The 27,953-nt window shown below is 35.0% G+C and overlaps 1 protein-coding gene across 4 annotated transcripts in view; it reads left to right on the top strand.

The window, feature by feature from the left end:
• Positions 1–27,953, top strand: part of LOC150106921 (lysophospholipid acyltransferase 6-like) — a 219,177-nt gene that overhangs the window by 22,133 nt on the left and 169,091 nt on the right. For 2 of the 4 annotated variants that reach the window (XM_090393380.1, XM_090393378.1), the window contains exons 2-3: positions 13,778–13,969; positions 24,898–25,043. In XM_090393380.1, the coding sequence (XP_090249506.1) occupies positions 13,886–13,969; positions 24,898–25,043 (230 nt within the window). In that variant the 5' untranslated portion in view covers positions 13,778–13,885. Of the gene's footprint in view, positions 1–3,094; positions 3,150–13,777; positions 13,970–24,897; positions 25,044–27,953 lie in introns of all 4 variants that reach the window. The other 2 variants (XM_090393381.1, XM_090393379.1) reach the window with 2 other exon arrangements.

Genomic DNA, 27,953 nt, shown 5'->3' with positions numbered 1-27,953 from the left:
GTCGGTGAATGCTTTTCTTCGGAATATGAGCGGTTCTGCTCGGTGGTGGGGGAAAGGCCATCACTGAGTGAGACGGTCTTTCGACCATTATGGAGTGGTCTAGGGATCGTCTTAAATTTTTAGAGTTGGCTTTACTTACACATCGCCAATGAAGTTCTAACTGAGGCTCGACTGTTGCTGTTACCCTCCTGCCATGATAAGAGCGTTATATAGGAATGCTATCAATCATTTGCAATATTATAATCCGACTCAGGGAAATTAAGATATTTTATGAAAGGAGGACCGTAACAGGTTCAAGATGAAATCTCGATGTACGGGCATTTTGTTGGTTGCCAGACTACTTCATGTTTTTATTTATTTATTTGTAAACGCCTTTTAAATGTTGTTTCATAAGAAATTTTTCCACATTGTCTCGTCCATCCTGCATGATATATGCTACAGGAGCAGAAAATTTGAAACTTCCGCAGCTCAGTCGGTATAAACGAAGCCCTGTGGTCGGAAAGATCCGGGTTCGATTCCCACCCATGATACGAGGAACCTTTAGGTGTATTGCACTAAAAGTGAGTTAGCCGGTCTCCTACGGAGGTAGAGGTTTCTCCCGGAAATTCGGGTTTTTCATCTCTCAAAACAGGCAAACCGACCCCGTGAACACACACACACACGCCTACAGTCATAAATACTAAGGATATGTAACCCCACAACGTCAGACTTATAGCTAATGGACTTATAGGCTTTTTGACCTCTTGTTTATGGGCTCAATAAAAAGAGAGCGATCCAAAATGTCAAGAGAATCTGTATTTAAATCTGTGTGATGCTGCTTAAAAAAAAAAAAAAACTTGCAAACTTTTTTGTTCACAAAATATTATAGGGTGACGTTATGAGAAATCTGAAGTAGTTCATTAACATGTCTAACCTCCAGTTGCTTCTGCCCCCCCCCCCCCCATCTCGCCCTTTCCTCATATTTTACATGTCTAACGTTGAATATTAGGAAGCCAATACAGTACCTCTTACATACAGTATTACACAGCCGTAAAGAGGATTCGCAGGACGGACGCTAGTAGTGCACCATACTTAACCTCACGGTAACGCATCAGGAGGTTTCCCGACCACCCAGCGAATAATCCTACTGTCACCTACTCTTCCAGATCGTGGCCAGAGAGGAAGTTCCAGTGGTGTAGCTAGAGCTTTCGCAGCCCGGGGCGGTCCCTGAGTTTGTCGCCCCTCTCAATACACACCAAAAACACTACAAAAAGTCAAAACGACGTATAGGGAAATAAATTAAAACGCTATGTTTATTTTTGAAGTAAAACTTTAATTCCAACATTCTAAAATGTTATTTTTCTTGCTTTTCTTTTAGCAAAATCGTCGATGACATTGGCGAAGTCTATTTCATAGTATTGTAGGTAATTCTTAATCAATTTTATTTATAAAAACTCCTCTCACGCTAGCAACACTCACAGCAATTGTGAGGGAAATCCGCAGTAGTATTACAATATTTTGAACTGAGTTCTCGAGACTGTATTTTAGAATTAACTGCAAACGTTCAAAAAGGTTCAAAGTGTCGCCCGGGGGCGAACTCCCTCTCCGCACCCCCCCCCCCCCCCCCCCAGCTACGCCTCTGGGAAGTTCTAGTATAGAGTAGTATGCAGGGGGGGAGAACTGGTGACGTCACGAATGGATAGGAGACTGGACGTTCTCTGTGCGGAGACATATTTGCACTCTCTTGTCCATCTCGTAGCATGAAGGGGGGGGGGGGGAGAAAAGAAAAAAACCCAGTAACAATGCCTTAAGAAATCTTCACTAAAAGAAAACAATACCAACAAATCATAAAAGTCAACAGCCAACTAAAAATCATAAAAAAAAAAATACAGAACTGAACTAGAAAAGCATACGAAGTCATAAAAAACAACCAAAAATACACCCACAAATACAGTCGAAAAACAAAAATCAACACACACACACAAAAAAAAGATTCCTCTTTTGTAACATTTGTAACCTTGCACGACATAGTTGTGCTATAGCTTTTGCAACTTCACGTGTGCATTCAGTTAACAAGAAAAAATAAATAAATAAATAAGAGCACTGTAACTGATGTGACATTATTCGTTGTGATTTTCTCTGTGTTATCTTTGTACGCTCCTCTCACCCATCACGTTTCTTTCAAAAATAAATCAAACGTTTATGTTAGTCTACATAAGTCAAGTTAATCGCTAGCGCGATGGATGAGGTAAAAATGCAAAATAACCTTAGGGCGCCAGTTGGGAAAGGAGCCAGCCAGAGAGGTTGGTTCCAAGGCCTTGGTTAAAACTAAGGTTAGTTTGTTTATGCGAGTAAGGTTACTTTATACAAATATTTAAAAGTTTGTTGTTGGTAATAATCCTCAGATTTTTTTTAATTAAAAAAAATAGTTCTGCATTTTGGGTATTAAATCTATATTATTTAATTATTAGGACAAACTTGTTAATACTTATTTACAAAAATAAAGGATTATTATCAACTTATTACAGATAAATAATTGCATTATACCATTATTCTTATTATACTTCGATGTTAGCATATGAATATATTAGAATAATAACCATAAGTAATCGTTTCAAATTTAACTAGTTTAAATAAAGTTCTGTGGATAATGATGTGTCCCACTTTAAGCAAGATCAAAACTAGATAATACACCTTTTTTTTCTTTTTTTTTTAAGCTGGAAGTTCTACTTACGTAACAACACAATTAAACATTATTTGCAACTTCCAAGATATGTGTGCGATAGCGGGATTGTTTGCAATGTCCGGAAACTAAATCTGTCTTTATAATTACGGTACAGGCTCGCTGATATTATATTTTGTCCCGTTTTTTTTTTCTTTAATTTGCCATGACGCTAGTCACTGTACAGCGTGACCAACTGCTATCAAAAATAACGATGACGTTGGAATATATGTGTCATACAAACAATCAACACGCCTTTAGCACTGCAGCTGTTTCTAACAGGCAACCACTTGAACGTAGAATCACTAATAGCAATTCACAGGTTCGCGACTTTTATGACTTTTTTTTTTTTTTAGCAAATGTATTTACTTGTAATAACTATTATACTTATAGGAAAACTTTATGACCAGTTGTTAACTCAAGATAAAAAGGACGAGTCTTTGAAAAGGTACAGAATATATTGGTAGTATTTTGGAAGTGTTATATAACGATGATAATAATGATAATAATAATATAAAGTGTATGTTTTATAAATATAAAAATGTATTAGCACATACTTTGTATAGCATACCGGATATTTTGTCATGATTCTTTAAATCTATATTATCGAAGGTATCTGTCACCTTTTTTTTTTTTTTTATCACAGAAACAACTTATTTGCGTAAGGCAGACGAAAGTAGCATAATACGTTTAATAATAATAATAATGAGAAGAAGAAGAAGATTATAAATTATAAATATATAACAAAATAAATAAATAAATATATATATATATATATATATATATATATATATATATATATATATATATATATATATATATATATATATATATATATATATATATATATATATATATATAATCACGTGGACACAGCAGAGAGAGAGATAGTTAATTAAATGTAATTAATTATACGACTATTTCACTTTAAGTTATTAACTGATCGAAATAGACCGGAGAATTCAAAAAGAAAAAAAAAATGTACGTGCATGGAGAATGATATCTTTTTCATGTGCAGTCGCGAGAGAGTCATATATTTAAAAAAAAAAACAAAACTAAGAAATACAGTTATTGAAAACAATTTCAGAGATTTGTGATATACAGTCCAGTACGTCATTCAGGATGAGGTTTAGACGGTGGAGGGCACTGTCTAAACCTCACCTTCACTTTCTTTATATAGAGAGAGAGAGAACCGATCAAATATGATAGATGGTCAAGTAATTAAAACATATTTCTTTCGGAGTTAGGGTGCGTTGGTAGCATTGTGAAAAAATTGACGTTGTTTCTATAACGCCGAAACGTTACAGGTTCGATTCCAGTCGTCGACTAGAGGAACTTTTTCTAGGCTGCCTTTCTTTTAACGATTCTCGTGTCAGTCAATCTTTGACACAGGCAAGCAGGGAAAACTTCCGCAAACTCAGGTTTTTAACTCCGCTGCTAACAAATCTACCGTGGTACTCGCTATTTCAGACCTAATACACATCTATTAGGATTTAGGGTTCAGCGATGGCGGCACTTTGTCTGCCACCATCCTTTTCCCTTAAAGCTTACTTTAATTAGGGCCAAAGGATTTTTTTGGGGAGTGGGACACTTCTTTTAATTTGATATACGTCATTAATTTGAGGTACAAATATTCCTTAACTTTCTGAAATTTTTGGAATGCGAATCCATTTCCCCTCCCCCCAATCTTAAGTAAAGTTTTTTTTTCTCTTCATGAGTTCCAATTTAATATGCTGGCAAATATGCTTAAAATCTCTCTCTCTCTCTCTCCTTTCTATCTGCTTTTATATAAATCTTAAATATAAATTAAATGATAAACACGTGTTTTAATGTATAATAAAAACTTTTAAATATTATTATGTGACTTCAGAAAAATTTAGAAATCGGAATCTAAATCAATCAACCTATAAAAAAATCATTATTTGTTATTATCTTAGCAACGTTTTCGCTGGTATGTAAAGTGTAAACGAATACATTTTTAGATAAAAGCTAACCCAAGAAAGATCTGCTTATATTGTGTGAGATTAAAAATTACAGAACAAGTTTTGAGTAGTTTCAATCAGCTTATTTAATAATCCACAGAACAGGACAAAGAAGCAAAAAAAAAAAAAAAAGAAAGAAAGAAAGAAAAAAGCTGTACTCGTAAGAAATCAAGTGGGTGATCAAGAAAATACAAAAATCAGGGAAATTATGAGCTCAAATTAAATCGATTCTTAAGTTTCAGTTTCCATAGTGATAAATGACCATTCCCTGTGCATACTAACCACGCGCGCGCGCTCTATTTGCTTTCGCATAATCCATAAAAGCAAAAATCAGATTTCCTGCGCAATTTTAATACATGTGGCTGTTATAATTTTAAATAACTATATTTCAACACTTTCAATATTAAAATATTTCTAAAATGGTTAAAAGTAATACCGTACTCGAAGGAGACATTCCGCGTGTTATTTTCTACAAAATAGCAAAAAAGAAACTGTGTAAGGAAGTTTATTTATTACTAATTAAAATAATGTTAAAAATTAGCTTTATTGGTTAAAGAAAATTATATGAGAAATTTTAATCTTAATGATCCAAAGGGAAAATAATGTAATTAATAATTCAAAATATGTCAATGTTTAGGCACTTTCGACATTAAAATGATAGTTTTCATTGTCCGATTTTAATAAAAATTAATGCGCCATAGCTTTTAGTTTTTTCAGTTTTTCTTCAATAAACTTAAAATAAGTTCACCTGTTATCTCGCATAGATCTGACAGACGAACGGAAGGATCGATGCACACGACGAGGTTAACTGCTGCTCGCTTGCGAAAGCTTTAAAAACAGAAGTGTGACTTTTAATAGTGATTTTATTATTGGAAACCAATTGCTTAGCAATTGGCGATAAACATAATCACAAAGCCCTAATTTCTTTGTAATTATGCTAATTTATTAATTAAATTGAAGATTGATTTTAGATAAAAACAGAAATAGTCTTCATTCAAAATGTCTACCATTTAACAGAATATTTAATAAATCGGTTTTAGATTTGTTTTCTTGTATGAGATGACAAATAACTTGTATTACGGAAAAAATCAAGTCCACATACTAGAAAAAAAAATGTGATTAACAGTCTGCATTCTGAAACACTTCATGAAATGTTGACTGCCAATCATTTATGGAAATAGCAGTCCACAGCGGAAAATTAAAACGAAACATTTGTGTCTGCCTACAGGTTCTGTGGGCGGAGCCACTGTGCACCTGAAAGTTGTAATCAGACAAATGAAATAAATTTATTGCGAAATTAATACGAAACTTACTTCAACCTATAATTTGCAATGTCGAAGCAAATTGACACTGAACAAATCTGATACCATGTTCGGTATAACTATTAGATATTAGATTTTCATAATAATAAACTTGAAATTATTAGTAATTATTATCACGCTATTTATTGATATCATAACAGAATCGTCAAGTTTTATTAATATTTTGACTAAAAGAAAAAAATATTATTAAAATTATTATTATTATTATTATACAAACACCTCGTGGAGTCAAGATTCATCAAGGGAGGCTATAGAAGATGCATTCTAACAGAGATAATGTTTATCATAAGTTATTATCCTGTGTTTGTTCTGTTTCGGGTTCAGGTATGGAATCAGACTTCATTAACATTACTATATAATTCTTTCGGAGTCAAAAAACTAAGAATAGTGTTTCCCAAACTTTCAGATTCTTACTACCTCTTTTAAAATTTGAGTTACACTGGCGTACTTCCTCTCAGGAAAAGAGCAATCTGGGAGAAGTTACAATAATATTTCATTCAAATACGAATAAAGATATTTGTTTTTTTAACATTCGCGTTATAATAAATTACTGCCTCATACTCATTAAAAATATATGATTCTGGTACATGAACGGTCGTTTTTTCTCACACGTATTATAATCATTTTCATTTCTTCCCCCCTAAAAACGGGATGTGCGTTTCGAACATCCCTTTATAACCAGTAATTACCGGGGGAGGGGAGGGGGGAATACAAAAGAGAGATATTATTTAAAAATATATTAATATTAATTATTATTATTATTATTATTATGCACTGTTTGTTAATAGATTTGTTAATAACCAACAACACAACTGCCAAAATGCAACAGTCTTATCCGCATGCGTATAACCTGTACATCTATCACAACTTGTGACACAGATACCATGAAACATGTATAGATGCACGCACGGGTGGTGAAACAATCGCCGAGAACTGTTACAATTTAAAATATGAATGATTCTGAAATTTAGCGGAGAGTTTTGAATTTTTAAACTTTTAATGCAAATAGTTCAAACTACGTGGAGATCATACGGTCAACCAGACGTGGTCCTAACGGACGCTAGTCGATACCTACCAAGAGGCATATTTTGTTTAAAACTTCCTTTAATTTTTTTTTTAATTATCGAAAAATTGATTATGAATATATATATATATATATATATTATCTATAAAAAATAAAAAACTATAAAAAAGGTAATCAAAATAAACTAAAAATAAAAAAACTGCCTCCTTTCGCGTATCCCTGACACTTATAACATTTGCGCCATAATTAAAATAGATCAAAATAATTACATACTTCTCTCTCTTGATTAATTTATATTATTACAGTAAAACGAACGTTTTATTGCTATCAGCTGTATTTATAACTGACAATAGAAACTTATATAAAAGTTTCTATTGTCAGTTAAGAGTTTCTATTAAACTGAAACCGATCGCTTCTTCTTTTCTCTGTATCTGAAACTGTAGAAGCCAAGTTTCCACATAGCATTGCGATCAAAGTATCATTGTAACTTTTAATCATATACAGCATGCTTGTCCTTCGATGTTTATTCCATGTATGTATAATTATATATAATATTTCTAATGTTTCAATAATATACCTATGGATTATTCCGACTGTTCATGATTCCCAAGGAAACGTGTGCAGCACGCAGAGTATTTTTTTAATAACTGACATGAGAATTGTAGTTAATGAGTCAGAGGTACTTAGGATATTGCAGAATTTAAATATAAATACTGCTGTGAGTTTGGACGGGAAATCAGCCCAGGTATTACGTGAGGAGTAAGATGCACTAACAATTTACTTGGCTGTTTAACTTAAATCTGAGTTCTGATAAGGGCCCTAGTTGCGTAGAAGGAGGATAAAATAGCTCCTTTGCACAAGGGAGGCTCTAAGACTACTGTAGAAAATTACAGACCAATCACCATCTCGGGTGGTGGTAAAAGTATTGGAAATTTGGGTTAAAGACGGAATTCGGAAATGGATGGATAAGAATATGATACGCTATGGGGACAACATGGTTGTGTTAAAGTTAGTCTTGCCTTAGTAATTTGTTAACTTTTTATAATAGAGTGACAGCTGAGTTGGACAAAGGGAATGGCTACACAGTACTACTGCTGGATTTTTGTAAGGCGTTTGACAGGATACCCTCCCATGGGATGCTGTTTACGAAAATTGGAACAAATGGGGATGGATATTAAACTGGTGATGTGGATACGAGAGTGGCTGATGGACAGATACCAAAACGTAGTGTATGGAGGAGCAGAGTCTAGAATAAAGCAGGTTACCAGTGGTGTACCATAAGCCTCTGTGCTGGGACCATTATTGTTTACTTTGTACATAAATAATTTCGAAATAATTTAAAGGGAGATATTCAGTTGTTTGCTGATGATGCAAAATTAGATAGCGTAATATTAATCAAACTGATGTAGAGTTTACAGGATGATTTTTAAATAAGCTGGCCATATGGGCAAAACATAATGCATATACCAGTTTAATAGGGGAAAGTGTAAAGTTGCGCATTTTGAGAATAAAAGATCAAGCTGTATACCACATTGATAGAACTGTACTTGGGAATGTTGGTGGATTGAGAGTTAACGTTCAGAAGACATATTGCTAAGGTGTCCAATGTAGCTCAAAGGATTATTAGTTGTTAAAGATCATGCAGAGATGAAGAAGTTATTATTCCTCTTTATAAAGAGTTGATATGTCCACATCTGGATTACTGCGCTCAGGTCTGGTCGCATGGATCCCTTGGAGATGAGGAAGTGGTAGAAAAGATTCAGAACAGAGTGATAAAGTCTGTGAGTGGTGTAAGGAATGTTCCCTACATTGATAGATTGAGAATTTTTGGATTACAAAAGTTGGTTGATTTCTGTAATCCACAGACTCCCCCTCTTCTTCTATCATTTCCCCTCATCGGAGAAGAGGGGAAATGATAGAAACATTTAATTTACTAAAAGGGTTTTATAGGATTAATGCAGAGTAAATATTTCAGCAGTTGGCTAATGGTGGAAGAATAAGAGGTCATCCCTCCTGGAAATTAACTAAGGGTAACAAGGTGTGAGGATTAGATTTTTGGTTGGAGAGTCTGAACGAGTGGAATGTGTTGTCTGACTCAGTTGTGAGTGCCTCGTCCATCAATGAGAGGTATGATAGATATTATGTGGATAGTTTGGGTCTCCCGCGTGAGTGTTCGGACTCCGTATAATTATAATAATAATAATTTAAATTAATTACAGATTGAACCAATATAGTTTCTTGCTTGGAATCAAGTAAAAAATTTCAGTATCAGTGGAAATTAGTCGGAAGCTTCAATAAAATAATCAAAATATTCCTTACATTTGAAAGGAAAGTTTTTTCAGTCGAATGCGACAGTCTCTGAAAGGACTGTGAATACCTAAAGAGGAGTTCTTACTTGTAGCACAAGAACACTTTGGCATTGCACTAACAAACTCAAGATCATTAATCAATGCAATTTTTTGATTCCTTTAACCGGATAGTAAAAATTAAGATGTATTAAATTCTCGACATATTATATTATATTATAATGATACATATATATAATCGAAAATTGATTTTGAAAATCAGCATTCGATTATTCTGACGCAAAGAGCATATCATTTCTCGAAGATCTGTAATTAATTGGCAGTCACGTTCTCTAGATCTCCCGGCTTCTTCCTATAGGGTTACCTGAAGGAAAATGTGTATGTGAACAAGCCCCAGACAATCCAACAGCTGAAAGAGAATATTCGTGAAGAAATTAGGGCACTGCAGCAAGAAACATTAACAGCTGTCATGGAACATGCTATAGAAAGAGCCTTTGTGATGCCGAAAATGGAAGGCGTTTAGGTTATGTCGTTTTTCATAACTAATGAAAAATTCTCCGGGTTCTGTATTTCTTTATAACAAAATAATTAATTATTTTATCTTTTGTTCATCAAAACCCCTTCGTGACTTATGTGCTACCTTGTGTGTGTGTGTGTGTGTGTGTGTATAAATGGAACATAGCATCCTCATTCATGTTTAGCTCGCAGAGCCTTAAGACTTTATGGTTGTATGATTGTTGGGTTTTGAGACTGTTGTGCCTCATTTTCCACAAGAGGATGTGTAATCTTTACTGCAAATAAATACGTTTTTAATCATTTTTATTTCAGAGGAGAGTTAAAGAGCCTTCCAAAGCCCATATTCCGGCAGTTTTTATGAAGCTTCTGTTCCTCCCTCTTGCGTAGAATGTCATAAGTATTTAAGCAAAGAAACGAAATTACAACATGCAGGAAGCCAACCTACACAAATAAACACACGCACGCACGCACGCACACACACACACACACACACACACACACACACACACACACACACACACACACACACACACACACACACACACACACACACACACACACACACACACACACACACACACACACACACACACACACACACCTTCTATTACAAAGCTCAAAGGCCAGAATTATATTAATATAAAAAGCACCAGCCCATAGTCTCATTAACGATGAAGAATAAGAATTAACCAAAGAATTCCGGTTTCTTCCAGACGAATGGCTCCGATAAAAGATATCTGGTCCACCTACAGGAAAGTTTCGAAATGCGTAATAGCAAGATGCAAGAATATATACCTCCCTTCATAATGAGTGACTTACAAGTAATTGAAAATTCTTGGGAATTTCAATATCAGAGCGATATTTATTCCCCCTCCCCCAACCAAATTATGAGAATATATGACAAATTAACAGAAAAGCCAAAACATGCTTTCCCCCCACTCCCCAAATAGAAGTTATCCTACTGTGTCTACCTTTCGTGACATTGATACCACCCAGTTCTCAGAAAATTCAGCCTCGAAATAAGCCACTCACCATAGCAATAGAATCTTGGCCTGTTGAATGCAATGTCTTGAAGCTTCTGCACACTGGAAAAGAAATCGACTTGTTATACTGTTATTATTTCCAAGTGGTTCCATAACAATTCTATTTAACCTAACAGAGAAAAGACATGCTTAATGATGTTCATTAAAATTTTTAATCACAATCTATTGAAAAGTCAACGATGTAGCATGAAAGAGATTGCAGAAATGTAGAAGAAAAACGCTCATGTGTTGCCAGGCAGGTTAGAACAGCAAAATATTTCGGCCTACCCGTATATGAAGTTGACTAGTCATATCAACTACCTTTGAAAAAAGTTAAGAACTACAGAGGCGAAATATTGCAAATATTCCACCTATATACCTTAAGTGTATACAGGATATTCTTCAAATAGATGAGACCCTGCAAATTGTATTATGCGATGCGATTAAGGGATAACAACATGTAATACTAATCAGTGGAGACTCATGGCTTGAAATCGTGGGGTGCTGCAACTTTCGAAATGTACATACACACTCTAAGTGCAGTGTGTTTGGATAAAATATCAAAATTATGGTAAAAATTTAAAAAAAAATTAAACATGAAAAAAATATTGTTTATTATCGATAAAATCATACAATTTGATATAATTCAAAATTACTTAAAAATAAAATATATTCTTCTTGTTTTGTTTCATGAAAAAATATTGTACGTAGTTAAATTGTTAATTGTAATTAAAGGAATGGATTTACAGTTTTTGGACATTACAATTAAATCCTTTAATTGTAATGTCCAAATATTTAAAGAGACGGAGTAAACACGATAAGCACTACGAACACTCTACTACTGGAAAACTGCATATAAACAATAGTGGAACTGCGCGACGGACAGTGCCGCATTACGCTAATAACTTGCATCTTACTATGACGTACATATGCTTGCGCGTACATATGCATAGCAAATACTAGCAATATGACACTGTGGTAAACACAGTGCTGCTGACGTCCTTCGCCCTCTTAAGTGCTACAAGAATTTTTATTATTTTTTATACAAAATAAGAAAATTGTATAGAATTGTTGATGATAAATTAAATATTACAAACAAATATTAATAATATATTTTTATAGCGAGAAAAATTGGGGGTACTGCAGTTCCGCAGTGCCTGTGCACAAAGTCGCCCCTGATTATAACTTTCCTGATAACGCGGATACAAAAACGCTTCATTTCCCTATATTTGTATATAACTGTAACGAACCTCCGTAGATCAGTTGGTATAATTGGGAAAAAAAAAAAAAAAAGACGTGTTTAAATCCCGTCTCTGATGTGAGGAACCTTTATCAAGTCTTTTCAACCAAATGGTGATTTACCAGTCTCATACGGTGGTAGAGGGTTTTATTCTTACCTGAAACTTGGGGTTTTCATCTCCCTCAGAATAGGCAAACCGGCCCCATGAATACAAAAATCTAGCAAAAGTGCGGGCTGCATTAATTCGTTTTGACCTCCTAGCAGGGGACTTCACCCGTCTAAGGGACCGACGCTAGAAAACAGATTATAGTAAATATTATATACTATACTATTATAGTAAATTCTTTTTTTAAAAAAGGGGGGAAATATTATATTAAAATGAGAATATTAAACTAATATTTAAAAAACGAGAATTTTCTTATTATATGTCACTTTCATGGCGTCCCATGATTAATCTCAGGAGGCTGCTCTATATTATACAACGACGCCACGCTACACTATACTACCCACTGCCAAACCGATACCAGCTATACTATACAATCCACTATCCATCCACACTGCATCTTTTACTACCTACATTTTTGTCTGTTTACCGAGTTTGTTCTCTGCTTGGGTTGCCTGTTTTGCGCAAGGAAAATATAATGATATATTATATTATATCAAATATTGAGAAGACAAGAATGTTATGTTATACTAAATACATAAAATAATCAAAATATATTTTATTTTTATTCAAAGAAACGATAACAGCAATTACTGAGAATAACACTAGCAGAAATACGGATGATTGATCGCGGTTACTGGAAGCATATTTATTAACTTTATAAAAAAAAAATTAAGATATAGTGGTAGTCAGTGCCTTTATCTTTAAACCCACCGCACAAAATTCAATATATAGAAAATAAGAAACATTAATGAACCAAATAAATATTTACCAATTTCTTCCTCCTCTAAAATTCTGGATCCAAGAGTGGCAGATGATCGTGAGTTAATAACAATAATAATACACGGCTATGGAATAAATGCCTAAATATTTTCCCTATCTCTGAAAACTTCAAAAAAGTTTGCCATCACAAGTTAACATTATTAAAATAATAAGTATTTTTTTCTCTGCTTGAAAATAATAATAAAAATTTGTTTCGCAAAACTTTCTCTTTCTTCATCTTCTTCCTCATTTTTTTTTAAGTTATTTTCAGTTTTGCTTTTAGATTTTTATACACTTGAGATGTTAAAATGTGTCATAAATTAGTTGCTTTGGGACATTTTTTTACAACTTCAAACAACAGAAAAGTTTCTTCTTATATCACACACTCATATATATTCGGAAATAAATTTCACAGTTATCACGTCATCGTGGGATTATAGCAAGATTAAACTCAATTATATACTGTATATTCTCCATTGATGGTGTATACACTTCGATTAATATATTCTGTGTCAAACGAAATGCGACCATTTTTATATTAAATACCAAAGTGGTGTATTCTCCATTGATGGTGTATACACTTCGATTAATGTATTCTGTGTCAAACGAAATGCGACCATTTTTATATTAAATACAAAAGTGGTGTATCCTCTCATTGATATTAATTGAAAGTTCAACAGTTGTTAAATTAAAAACTTATACTTCCCGAGAGGATTAACTTGTTTTTCCTCCCTCCCAGCTTCCATGCGTCACTCTGGCTCTCCATTCAGGAAGTGCAAGACGCTCTACTTGCTGTCAGTGAAGCACGTGAAACTCTGGCCTAACTTCATTTCTCTGTTTTGGCATCATGGCGTCTCCTGAACGGGGTGTATACGCCGGGGCGCGGACGTTTCAGCGATTTGCTGATTTTATTGGACTTCCTATTGATCAGGTGAGCAGTTATTAGTATATCATAAACTTCACAATAAATAACGCAATATGTCATTATGTAGAATCTCAAATATTGTGTTACCGTAACACGCGTACCGCGACTTGTTGCGTTTCATTCTAGTGTGTTTTACTTTTTAAAAGCTTGCAAACTTTCAAAACTAAATAAAAATTTAATGTAATCTGTTTTGGTAGTTATATATCATTGATATATGAAAATTGTGTAATTTTTTAAAATATATCTGAAAAGGGATCCGAAGTAGAAACCAATACGTTATCGTAATGTTCATTACCTTACTTTTAAAAACAGGATTTAATAACTTTGTTGCTATGTTTTGTTCTACTTATGATTACAATATTTTAATAATATTACTATACAATTATTAACGTGCAGCAAGTTTACGTACACACCTAAGACAACTATGCATTTCCAAACTTTAATAATATCGTATTTCACGAATATATTTTTCTCTGTTGAATATGCAAAATAAGCTTTCTGGACGCTCGTTTATAAATATTAATAGTAAGTTACGATATTTCCTAATAGTAGAAAATACAATCACCGAAATATTTTTATGCTTTGATACGTATTTATACCGAATGCTGTTAATCAATTTTTATATAGTTTTCTATCAGATTTAAAGAATATTTGATAAACTCAGTAGGCTGCCTGGTGTGTGGTGCCATAGGCTGGTAAACCGCAGGGGAAGGATTAGTAATCCTTGGGAATGATCACTAGGGGAGAAGGGTGTAAGAAGGAGTACCAGACTGCACACCTAAAGTCAGGAGAATAAATAAATAGGAATTAAATGGACGAATAGCATCATTAAACAGGAGTTGTAAAAAGAGAAAGAGAGAAGCTTGTGGAGTGAATTTAAAGACAAAGGCAATCAACAAGCTCTTGAGCAATATAAAGCACAAGCCGGAAGGGTGGCCAAATGGTAAGGAAGGCAAAAATCAGGGTACAAGAGGAAATTAGCTGATGAAAGCAAGGATAATCCGAAAGAGCTCTTTGGGTGTGTAATAAGTAAAAGAAAGAATGGCCGTGGTAGAATAATTTTGATGAATTATTCTACCACGTTTTGTAATGTTGATATTGTAATTCTGATAGTCAAAGGGACTGAAGCAGATGAAGTAGTTGAATTATTGAGTGATCATTTTGCAACAGTGTATCATCTAGATGAAGATATTGCAGTAATAGATGTGACATAGAGTTGATGTTGAAGTAGAGGTAATTGTAGCAGAGATGTATAGAATATTAATCCTATGTGAATACATATAGTTATGGATATCAGCAGGGCCATTGTAACCCACTAAGCAACTAAGGCAATGTCTAGAAGTGGCAAGTTCGGAGGGCAGCAAAATTGTATCTAAGCCTAGGAGTCACATATATCCTAACAGCATAACGGAAATAGTTTCCATTGCATAAAGGAGGCTCCAAGACAGAAGTAGCAAATTATCTACCGATCAGCATCTTCTCCAATACCTAGTGGCCAAGGTATTGGAGAAGTTGATTAAAGACAGAAATGAGGAATGGGGTGGATAGGAACAGGATACTGTATGGAGGGCAGAATGGTTTTGTGAAGGGTAGGTCATGCATCAGTAATTTACTCATTTTTTTATATAAAGTAATAGCTGAATTGTATAAGGAGAATAACTGCAAGATGATACTCAATGAGTCAAAGGACTCCATAAAGTTGCCCATGTAATAATAATATTGCTGAACATTGCAGAAGCATTTGACACGATACTGCATGGAACTCTTACATAAAGCAAATTGGTTTGGATATGAAGCTCGTGGCATTGATAATAGGGTGGCTAATAGATAGACATCAGAGAGTAATTTATGGAGGATTAGAGTCTAGGAGAAGATTCATTAACTAGTAGTGTTCCACAGGGTTCTGTACTCAGGCCACTGTTATTTAACTTGTACATTAATGATACTGGATATGATCTGAGGGAAAATAGTCAGTTATTTACTGATGTACAACTGAGTAGAGCAATAGTTAATAAGGATGATGTAGAGATGATCTTGCAGGATGATTTATATAGTACAGGCAAAGAAGAATAGCTGTCAGTTTAATGCAACAAAGTGTCAAGTTATGCATTTTGAGATGAAAATATTGCTAGCTGTGTATTATGTTGATCAAATTGGGCTGCAAAAAATTAATGAGGCTAAAGATTTGGGGGATACTAGTGGGCTCTTAAGTTTCAGAGGTCATATTGCAGAAGTAGCTAAAATAATGCATAGGATGATCTGGTCAGCAGCATAGCTAGGTTTTTGCTGCTGACCAGATGCGTAGCTATGTGCTGTTTTTCTTAGTGTGGTAAAATATCTTGTCACTGGTACCCTCTGAGACCGCTGCCTTTGGCAATTGCTCCAGTGCCATAGCACTGCTTCACGACGATATCTGGTTATTGAAGAACACACTGACGAGCAGAAATAAGAAGGTATTTCTTTATAAGGCCTTGGTAATGTCCCATCGATCGACTATTGACAATCTGAAGATGTGGAAAGGACCTAAAGGTGAGTGACAAGAGTGACAGATCTATGGTATGCTTCACATGAGGATAGACTGAAGGTTTGTGGATTATAGCAATTGGTTGATAGGTGGAAAAATGGTGGGGAGAGGAAATGTGATTGAGACATATAAGTTACTTAAAGTGTTTTATAGGATTGATATAGAGGAAATTTTTCAGTGTATGACCAGTTGGGGAGAAGCTAGGATCATCCCTGAAAATTAAGTAAGAATAGTTAAGAAGGGTGTGTGGACTTTTCGCTAGGAGTCCACTGAAGTCAAATGAAGCATGACAGATATTGTACAAAAATGGATATTCTTTTGTGAAAACATAACTGGACTTTCCATGATGTTAACAGACTAATATAATAATAATAACTAGATAAACTATTACTTAAAACATCAAATGCTTGCAGTGATATAGATTATCAGTAACACCATTTTATGACATCCAAAAACATTACTTTTAATACATATTAAACACATAAACTATTTTTTATTATAATTATATCCTAAATAAGGTAACCATTTAGCTGTCTTATTGTTCTTTCATCATACTTTCAGATTAGATAGACCTACCTGGGTTTGTTGATTAGATAATAAATAGCTTAGTTACTAATTACATTTGACTGCTAAGTAAATAGTCTTTAGGTTTGGATCTTGTCAGTAAAATGAAAAACTTTTACTGTTTTTTTCCCAGAATTAAGTAGTTTTTATTGCAGGTTATTGCCTGAGAATTAAGATTATTTACATCTTTTACAAGTTGCACTCATGAGGGCTACTTCACTGTTTTTTATTGATCTTGACCCTGTTATTATACTTTATACTAAAGTAGTTGGTTTCTGACAGATGGAGCAGAGTATCCACCGAGCATCTCTGGATGGCATCCTATATGCTAGACTATGTGCCTTTAAAAATGTTTATTTTTTTTACTTGCAACAAAGTAAATCTTGTCATTATTGCCTTAGTAGTTCTTGTTCAGAACTAATCCATAGACCGATTAATGATTTCAGAAATGTTTTCTCATTTGAAAATGTTTGCCAACTCTTTGAAAGATTGAACAACCTGCTCTTAAAGATGAAATAAGGGTCAAGAGGAATTTTTTAGAAATTTTAATTTTTTTAGAAGTCAAGGAAGAATATTCATTGATATTTTCTCAGGTATAGCTGAGGGACAAGCACAAATAATAGGTCTGCTTATTAGACACAGATATTCACAAGAATAAAGAATGATAATTTTTATTATTGCAAATATTTTAGCTAGAAATTAAAAGGCTATAATCAGTGCATAATCATAAGATGAAGTTAGAACAAAGAATGTTAATCCTATTTACAGAGCTGAGCCACATGCCAGAATGCTATGTGAGCAGTTACAAAATAAAATGAGATTACAATTAAAGCTAAAAACCGAAATGATTCAAAATACAAAAATTAACAAAATTTCAAAAAATAAAATGATTGAATGACATAGCATTATATTTAAAAAATGGGGGGGGGGGGGAGTAGCACATTATTGCTTGCCATTGCTATTTATAAGGATGAGACGCTCCCAAATCTTGGCAATGGGTAGACAGCATTCTGATATAATTTTGGGCAGTGTGGAAGTCCTTCAGCACTCTCTTTAAATAACTGCTCAAACTTAAATGTGCACTGATGTAAAAGGAGCGTATTGGAACAGAGGCTATTGTGATAAGTGTCCACTAAATGCTGAGCAAGACCAGATTTTTCAGGTTTATTATTGTTGATATAAGGTGGATGTTATAGGTGGTTTTCGACTGAACATTCTATTTATCTCAAGTATGAGTAGAGGCATGTTAAAGATACCAAGCAATTTTAAACCTGGTTTTTACTCCATTTTTCCCAAGTAAGCAAACAGACAAATGTCAAGTTTGCGCCTGCAATTTATGCAAGACTAGCTGATCCTACAGGTAGTGCAAGACCAAGGCAACTCGTGGTAAAGGTGGAGCAAGTTCTGATCACTAATCTTAATATTTACCCTTAATGCCAAAACACATCTCCAAGAAGGGGATGTATGATGTTTTGTATTAAAGGCAAGGGGCCACTACCCAGACCGGTTTCGACCTTTATTGAGGTCTCATCAGTGGGAGCCAAGCTAGAAATACCAAGATTTAGTAATGCAGAGCTTGTAAGTATTTTACCAAAACAAGTTACCATAAGGTGTTATAACCTTATTAAATAAAAATCTCAGGAGGAGATATAAATGTAGAAAGTATTTTTAACTTGGGTATAGTTATGTTAAAGATACCAAGCAATTTTAAACCTGGTTTTTACTCCATTTTTCCCAAGTAAGCAAACAGATAAAATGTCAAGTTTGCGCCTGCAATTTATGCAAGACTAGCTGATCCTACAGGTAGTGCAAGACCAAGGCAACTCGTGGTAAAGGTGGAGCAAGCTGTGATCAGAGCTTGTTTAATTTAAATGTTTCTATCATACCCCTCTTCTCTGCCTATCAGCCAATCTCTGCAATTCACAAGCTCTCAATCTATCAATGTAGGGAGCATTTTTTACATCACTTACCAACTTAGTCACTCTTCTCTGAACCCTCTCCACAGCCTCCTCTGGTCACCTGCACTCCAAGGAGTGCAGGTGACCATACCTGAGCACAGTAATCCAAATGTGGAAGTATCAACGCTTTATAAAGGAGAATAATAACTTCTTTATCTCTGGTTGTCAGTGTGTTCCTCAACGACCAAGTAATCCTATGTGCAATCTTGGACACCTTGGCAATGTGTCCTCTGAACTTTATCTCCCTATCTACCAACACCCCCTAAGTCTCTAGCCTCATCAATCTCTTGGAGTACTGTTCCATCAATGTAGTACACAGCTAGTAATCTTTTAATCCCAAAGTGCATGACTTTACACTTTTCCACATTGAACTGACATCCATTACCTTTTGCCCATTCTACCAGCTTATTTAAATCATCCTGCAAATGTTCAACATCAGCTTGCTTTTTTATTGTGCTACCCAACTTTGCATCATCAGCAAACAACTGAATATCTCCCTGTAAGCCATTTCCTATATCATTTATATAACAAATTAAACAACAATGGCTCAAGCAGAGAGCCCTGAGGCACACCACTGGTCACCTGCCTCATCCTGGACTCTGCTCCTCCATACACTACCTTCTGGTATCTCTCCCTGAGCTATTCTCCTATCCATATCACCAATCTAGTATCCATTCCCATCTGCTCCAATTTGCGTAACAGTGTTCCATGGGGTATCCTGTCAAAAGCCTTGGCAAAATCCAGAAGTACCACTGTGTAGCCAGTTCCTTTGTCCAACTCAGATGTCATTCTATTATGAAAAGTTAATAGATTGCTAAGGCAGGATCTACCTTTAACAAAACCATGTTGGCCTCTATAGAGTATCTTTTCCTGATCCACCCATTCTTGAATTTTGTCTTTAACCAACTTTTCCAATACTTTTACCACTACTTCTGAGATGGTGATTGGTCTGTAATCAACTACCGCAGTTTTAGAGCCACCTTTATGCAAAGGAACCACTTTGCCTAACTTCCACTGCCTAGGGACCATACCAGAGTTCAAACTTGAATTAAATATCCAAGTAAGAGGGGTTGACAATTCATTTGCACATTCATGCAACACCCGAGCTGATATTCCATCTAAGCCTACAGCAGTGTTTGCATTTAAATTTTGCAATATATTAAATACCTCTGATTTCTTAGCTTCAATTCTCACACATTAGTTATTGTGCAGAGATATCCTCACTTGGGTGATAGACTTTTGAAAAGTGATCACTTGGTAACTCGACTATTACATCTGATTTTGTCACCTCAGTACCATCAGCACCCACTAAAGTTATCCTTCCGAAGTCATTCTTCCTTTTACTTGCCACATAGCGGAAGAACTCTTTGGGATTACTCTTGATCTCTTTGGCTAAGGTCTTCTCATAATCTGATTTAGCTTTTCTTACTATGCTGGTAACCTTCCTAGCTTGAGCCTTGTACTGCTCATGGGTATACTGATTGCCTTTCTCCTTTTAAATTCTCCATAACATTTTCTTTTTTTTGTAGATCAAGCTTGATACTACTGCTCATCCATTTAACGCCTGCCTTGTTTGACTTCCTGACTATGGGGACACAATCTGATATTGCTTTCCTCAGATACCCGCTGATTTTATCCCATGCACTGCTAACATCTTTCCCCTGCAATATGTTCTGCCATGGGATGGCTGCAAGCTCACTCTGAAGCTTGTTATAATTGCCTAACCTGTAGTTCCGTATATTCCCCTTCTTAACAGAAAAATCCACAGATTTTGCAACCTCCCAAGTCAATACCACATGATCGCTTTCACCAATTGGAGGTAACGAGGACACCTTACTTATACATATATCCTCTGAACCAATAACCAGGTCCAACACTCTCTCACCACATGTCCCTTCAGTTATGTGCTGTTTCAAGTAATTATCTCGTAGAAGATGTATGAGCTCCATTTCCTTTTTGCTACGTGATATTTCCTCCTTCCAATTGATATCACCTTAATTAAAATCCCCCATAATAATCACTAAACCTGCATTCATTGCACTAATTTGCTGATGCATGAATTCAATATCTCCCCCTATACTCCCTGGCCTATAGCAGCATCCAACTGTACATTTGGTTGCATTGGTCACTATTTCGCACCAGACCGCCTCAAATGAATTCTCATTCACATGTCTATCATCTTGATATACTACTTTCTTTGGCTGCAACACATCAGCTATCATCAACAGTAGTACTCCTCCCCCTGTTCTATCTTCTCTATCCTCCCTGAAAATACTGTACCCATCACATTCAATTCCAGTGACCACATCTTCTACTGACAGCCAAGTTTCACTAATGCCTACAACTTTTGGTGAGATTGCACTGACTAATGCCAAAAATTCTTCTCTCTTATTTCGAATGCTTCTTGCATTGGTATACGAAGATTGCAGATTCCCTCTAGATCTTGTACTGGCTTTAGAACTGATATATAAGTCAGTAATTTCAGTAGTCCCCATGCCGATTTTTATCCCCTCTCTTCTGCAATTTATTCTGTGAATAAGGATCAATAAATATACAATCAGTGCTAAAGTTTCTCTCTCATACACTCAACCTTTTCAATATTAGTTTCCCTGCCCAATTACTTCAACTTGTTCAGTAACTTCTTCAATTACTTATGTCCTTCCATGTTCAGATGCAACCCATCTCTAGCATACAACTGTCTCTTTCCTTCATCAACCTTTCAGGATCTTTGCAATCACTTCCAAGATTCTTGTAATGTATGGAATATGGACTCACCATACAGGTTCAGGGTTCTTGGAGTCCAAGAAAACTTAACCTGTATGGCCAGGATGCACTTAAACTTCTTTGAGTGAAGCCATTCTGTAGTATGATGCAGGGTGTTTAGTATGGTATTTAGTTCTTGTTCAAGAGCTTGAGAATTGGAGCAGATAATATGTGCTCTGTTGAACAAAGATTCGAAGATGCTTATTTTTTGAGATGGACGATGGGCTGAATCTTGTTGTAGGTAGTGGCCTGTGAAGGTAGGTATGGCAAACAGATGTTGGAAAGGAGGATGTCGTGGAAGGCCTTTTCTTTTTTCATGGTAAACTTGATGTGTGGGTGTAGGCTATTGATTTTGGTTAATTTTGATCTTTGGTTAGAGATGCTTCTGAGTATGGCCAGATGATGATCGCATCATTCACATAGCATACCCAAATGTCTTCTTCTCTTCAATACAACAACCTCAATCTTCCTTTTGGTTACACTATGTGGATGATTTGTTGTTCCATAATCAGAAGCATGTCTATCGACTTTTTTAACCAAATTAATAGACCACACTCTCATCGCATTTTTATTTTGACCCCTCTTCACTGCCTTATTTGGTTACACTATGTGGATGATTTGTTGTTTCATAATCAGAAGCATGTCTATCGACTTTTTTAACCAAAATTAATAGACCACACTCTCATCGCATTTTTATTTTGACCTCTCTTCACTGCCTTAGTTATATTTTTTGGCATTCTCCTAGGAAAGGACTTCTCTAACATTCTATTCTGCACATTTCAAATCATTGAATCTATATATATTACATTCTCTATAGTTTTACCCACTCTTCTTATAGTGCTTTCTTTTTTTTTTTTTTCTTACGTTGGGCCCATATACGAGAGGTTGGCTGTTCAACCTATAGTACGTTAGTACCATATGTGGGTTGGGAGAGGAGAAACTTGTTTATTTGATTTAAAAGCCTGTATGTTGTATTCCTTGGGAAATACATCAGGAGGAAGACTGTTCCACAGTATCACTACTTTACTACTCGTGGCTTCTTCCTACTTCCATTCTCCTGTGACTTTCTCTCACTTCTGCTTTTGTTCTTCTTGCATTAACTAATGTTGGAAATATAACGAAGCAATTCTTCATTATATTTCCCTTTCCCCTCATCAGCTCAATCCTCATGTCTTCCATTTCCATATAAAGGAATTCATCTACCAGGAGTTCACTTATGATGAATATAACTTTCTGACATAGGATTGCTAAGATATTAAACAGAGAGCTTTTGCTCTTTAGGTTTCTGCCTGGTCTCTGATGGGAACTAGCAGTTCAAAACAGCTGCCAGGCCACAGGCTTTTGAGCATAGCAAATGAATAATTGCCACTTAAGACTCAACATATCAGACTTTACACCCACAAAGTTTGTACATGCAGTTCTCCAGACACTCATACACAAATAAGCTGGCAAACTATTTAGATATTTGCAGCCACCTTTTGAGCGGATATAACAAAGAAAGGTGGTTTCTTCCTAAGAACTATTGCAAATGGGACACATTGACAAAATGTAAATCCACTGCCAGAGAGAAAACAGCAGAGTTTAGAATAGAAACTCATGTATCCAAACTGCAGCCTTCAGCTAGATCTTCTGGGATTCATTCAGTCCTTGAACAAGGGCTGCGTGAATCTTAGTGGATGTAATATGTACAGTGTACACATTACTTCCATCCTCAGCTCACTGCCTTATCTCCAGAAACATGGGATGATTATCCCCAGGACTGGTGGGGGAGATTCTGGAATGAATTACGAACAAACACCTGATCACAGATCCAACTGTCCGACCTCCGGGATTCAATCTACCTTGACATCTTGGAGCCAGCTAAACAGATTTAGGAATGGACAAAGTTGCTGTGTTCACTTACTATATCTCTGTAGTAGTTCACAGTCACTCTTTTGCATGTATGGTGCTGTGCAGACTATACATCATATCACTGTTGACACTTCCCCTGGGGGCCTCTGGAACTTGCACTTACTCTCAAACAGTGCTATCAACTGACCTAAATGAACTACCAATCTGTATATAGTTTTGATCATTCATTTCTTATATTTACCCATACACTAAATAAATAAATAAATATAATACTTTTATTTATTTTATTTTATTTAAATCTTACTATTCTTTCATAGTTAATAGATAATCTAGCTGATCCCCTGTAGAAAATTTATTTCAAAAATTTTCTTAAATTTTATGTTGTGTATTTATTTAAAGATTGTGATAAAATTATTTCTCTAGACAACTACGTATATATATTTTACAAAAAGATGCTTAATCTGCTTATTTTCAAGGAACTGAAAGAAACTATTGTGACTCTGTTGCTGCAGAGATAGAAATCAGATTGTTTTTGAGAACTCCAGGCTTTATTTGTACAAATCTGAGTTAGTAAAAGTTTATAAAGGAAGAGGAAAATGCAAGATTCACTCAGAATCAGATTTATAAAGTTCAGCATGGATGGTTTTATTTTACATTACATGCCTGTTAGTATTTTATAAAGGATAACAAAGGTATTGGATGCAAGTTTCAGTTGCAGTCTGGTGTATCTAGATTTTGTGAAAGTATTTGATAGAGAATGACAGAAAATAGTGTGGTGGCACTATCAAATGTGGATATGCAATAGCAACATATAGCGTAGATTTGACAGGCATGGATAGTAAATTTGGTTAACAGATTTGTATGGTGGTATGTAATGGAATAATATCAGACAGAATGCAAGTGGCTAGTAAAGTATCAATGTCACTGATATTCTTATTTTTAATCAGTTTCTCCAAAAGCAGAAATAGCTTCCATTCAGTCAGATACAGGAATAGAGTACAATTCTTCAAACAACATTTATGACAGTCTTCATCCACTCGAACCAAACAGTGCAAAGAAGAAAATTTCCTATCTTATGCCTCTTGTCTCACTTCAGTCCTCTAATAGTTAATTTCACTTTTTTAAAGTTATTCCATAGTCTCCTTTGATAAAAATGTAACTTTTTTTTTTTAAATCTTCCAGTTCACTTATTAATTGCTTTTCAAAAAGTGATTTAAAAACTAAATTGAAAGTTGCATATTAAATATTCTTAAATTTTTAAAATTCTTTTGTAGGTAAATTATTTGATTGCACAAATGGCATGTTTAATTCTGGCAACATTCTATAGGAAAGTTCTCCACCCAAAACGAGTATCATGTGAAATACGTCACATAGTAACATTAGTAGCAGGAGTTGCAGTTGGATTCTTTCTATTTGGAGGGTATGAATATTACTGATTTTCCTGTTTGTTAATTTCTTGAATTATTTAAATTTCATTGAAATTTAAATCACTGAATTGAAATTGAAATCACTGAATATGACTCTTATATGATTGTTTAGCATCCCTAAGCAATCTTCCTTAAGAGCTACTGTCAGGTAGATATGATTAAGATGTAAGTTATAGCTGAGTATTAATGAGCAGTGGAATAACTGAATCATTGCATTGACACACACACACACACACCGTCAGTTACCATCTAACTTCAAACAGCAGAACCAATAAGGCAAATGATCAACCCTCATTAACTATGATCTCTCTTTCAAATTAGGCTTTTCTTCTATTATCCTTATTATATATATATATATATATATATATATATATATATATATAAAATTTGAAAGAGAGAGATCATAGTTAATGAGGTTGATCATTTGCCTTATTGGTTCTGCTGTTTGAAGTTTGGATGGTAAGAAAACAGTAATAAGAGTTCAAGTTGAGGAAAAACAATTTTGAATTTTGTTGATTTGAAATTGAATTTAAAATCTGTGCCAATATATAAATGGTGTAAATAGAAAAAAAACATAAGTTGATTATGGTTACATAAAATTGTGAAATAATGAATGGTAAATGACAATTGATAGAATTCATGTGAACAAATGGTATTTCTAAAACAGATGAGTAAACAGCTTGACTCAGAAGACTATATCGTATGGAATATGAAAGCGTATTTTTACAGAGGTTGGTAATCCACTTTCGTTTAGTAATCTGATTACTTATTACAATAAGGTGACGACTTCATTGGACAAAGGAGATGGATATACTTTGATTTTTCAAAGACATTTGATATATTACTGCATGATAAGTTGATAGTCAAACTAGAGCGAATGGGGTTGGATATTAGACTAGTGCATTGGATTGGAGATTGGCTATCTGATAGGTATCAGCAAATTATGTATGGGGGAGCAATATCCCAGAAGAAAAAAGTCACTAGTGGTGTGCCTCAGGGGTCTGTTTTAGAACCATTGCTGTTTAACTTGTATGTTAATGATATTGGGGAAGATTAGATAGGGATATTCAGTGGTTTGCAGATGATGCAAAGTTGGGATGAACTATGAGGAGTAGAGCAGATGTTCTGGCCTTACAAGAAGACTTGAATAGACTGAGTGAATGGGCACAAAAGTGGGGATGCCAGTTCATCCTTGCAAAATGTAAGGTTTTAAAATTTGGGAAACAAAGATAGGATGTAGAATTTATGCTTGGTGGAGATATATTGTTGGAGGTGGAGGAAATAAGAGATCTTGGGGTAAAGGTAGATAAGGATCTAAAATTTAGAGAACATATTGCAAAATTGTGAAGACAACACAATGAATTCTGGGAATGATGAGGACACTGACTTGTAGAAGTAAGGAGAGTCTTGTTCTATTGTATAGGGCCTTGATTTTAGGCCACATATAGACTACTGTGCACAGATTTGATCACCTGGTTTTCAAAAGGACGAGAAGATGTTGGAACAGGTCCAGAGGTGATTGACTAAGATAGTTTCTGATCTCTGGAATGTTGAATGGAGAATATGAGATGGTACAATTTACAGTCTAGTGGATAGGAAGAGGAGGGGTGATATGATAGAGATGTACGAGTTGGTAAGAAGTTGTTATAGGTTCAGTGTTGAAGAGGTTTTTCATAAAATTGTGGGAGATCAGGGCAGAATAAGAGGTCATTCCTGGAAGCTGTATAAAGAGGGCGACAAGGGAGTGAGAAGCAGATTTTTTGCATGTGGAGTTGTGAATGATTGAAATGCCTTGCCTGAGAGTGTGGTGTCTGCAGAGAATTTGAATGTGTTTAAGGCAAAGTATGATGAGCAAAGGGACCACCTAGATGAGTCACTGACTCCATCAGGTCTTAGGATAATAATAGTGGTAAATTATTTTAGATTACCTTAACCTTCACAGCCAGTTTTTTTTTTTTTTAACACTCTGGTTTAGCTTTCCATACAATATTCATAATTTTTCTAGCCTGTTCTTTATATATTTCATAACTCCTTTCATCCTTATTCTCACAATATTCCTTTCACTTCATCTCCTTGTTATGGATCAGTTGCTAAATAAGATTGTACATATATTTCACTCTCACCCTATTTGTTCATCAAACTCATCTTGATAGGTGGATAATTTCTAGTATAGTAATATAGACATATTTCAGAATGAGGAATTAAACAGTAAAACTGATTTGTGCTTGTGGTCCTTCAGAAGTTTCTATTTAGGAAAAAAAGTGGTGGAATTTTTTAAAGTCATTTGAGAACGCATTTGATATAAAGGAAAAGGTGGTCCTTGTTGCAGATTTAAAACAGCACAGTAGGAAATGAATCTCAGAACTCTATAGAAATGTTTTGGGAAAAGTTGAAGAAAAGGAAAAAGCTGATAATAATATAAACACCTGTTAGCAAAACAGGTGTTTTGATGCCAAAATGTCAGGAAAGAGACCCAGAGGAAGACCAAGATCTAGAGTTGGATTGATTTGGTCAGAAGTGTCTTAGAAGAACAAAATGGTAAATACAACAATATTAGAGTGCTGTCAAGTAATAGACTAATTTGGAAGAAAATTGTTGATAGGACATTAATAATAATGTAAACTTAATCATGCAGTGCTGTCATAGTAGCTTGAACACCCCTTGAGGGTACATCGGAAAATTGATGATGATGATTGCTCCTCTCTCTCTCTCTCTCTCTCTCTTCCTTTTCTTTATAATAATGATGTTCCTCTCCTCCCTCCCCCCAACAAAAAGACAAAAAAGAAGTCACCTGAGAAACCATTGAAATTTAGTATACCCATATCAGAACTGGAAATAAGTAAGGTCATCATCATCATCATCAAATTCCTGATATATATACCCTCAGGGGGGTGTGTACAGGA

Source organism: Typopeltis vanoorti, chromosome 5 (assembly GCF_054136105.1).
Source record: "Typopeltis vanoorti isolate ZY-2024b chromosome 5, IOZ_Tvanoo_1.0, whole genome shotgun sequence".
Lineage (NCBI taxonomy): Eukaryota > Metazoa > Arthropoda > Arachnida > Uropygi > Thelyphonidae > Typopeltis > Typopeltis vanoorti.
Note: the sequence above shows the minus strand (reverse complement) of the source record. Positions and strands in the feature narration are given on the sequence as shown.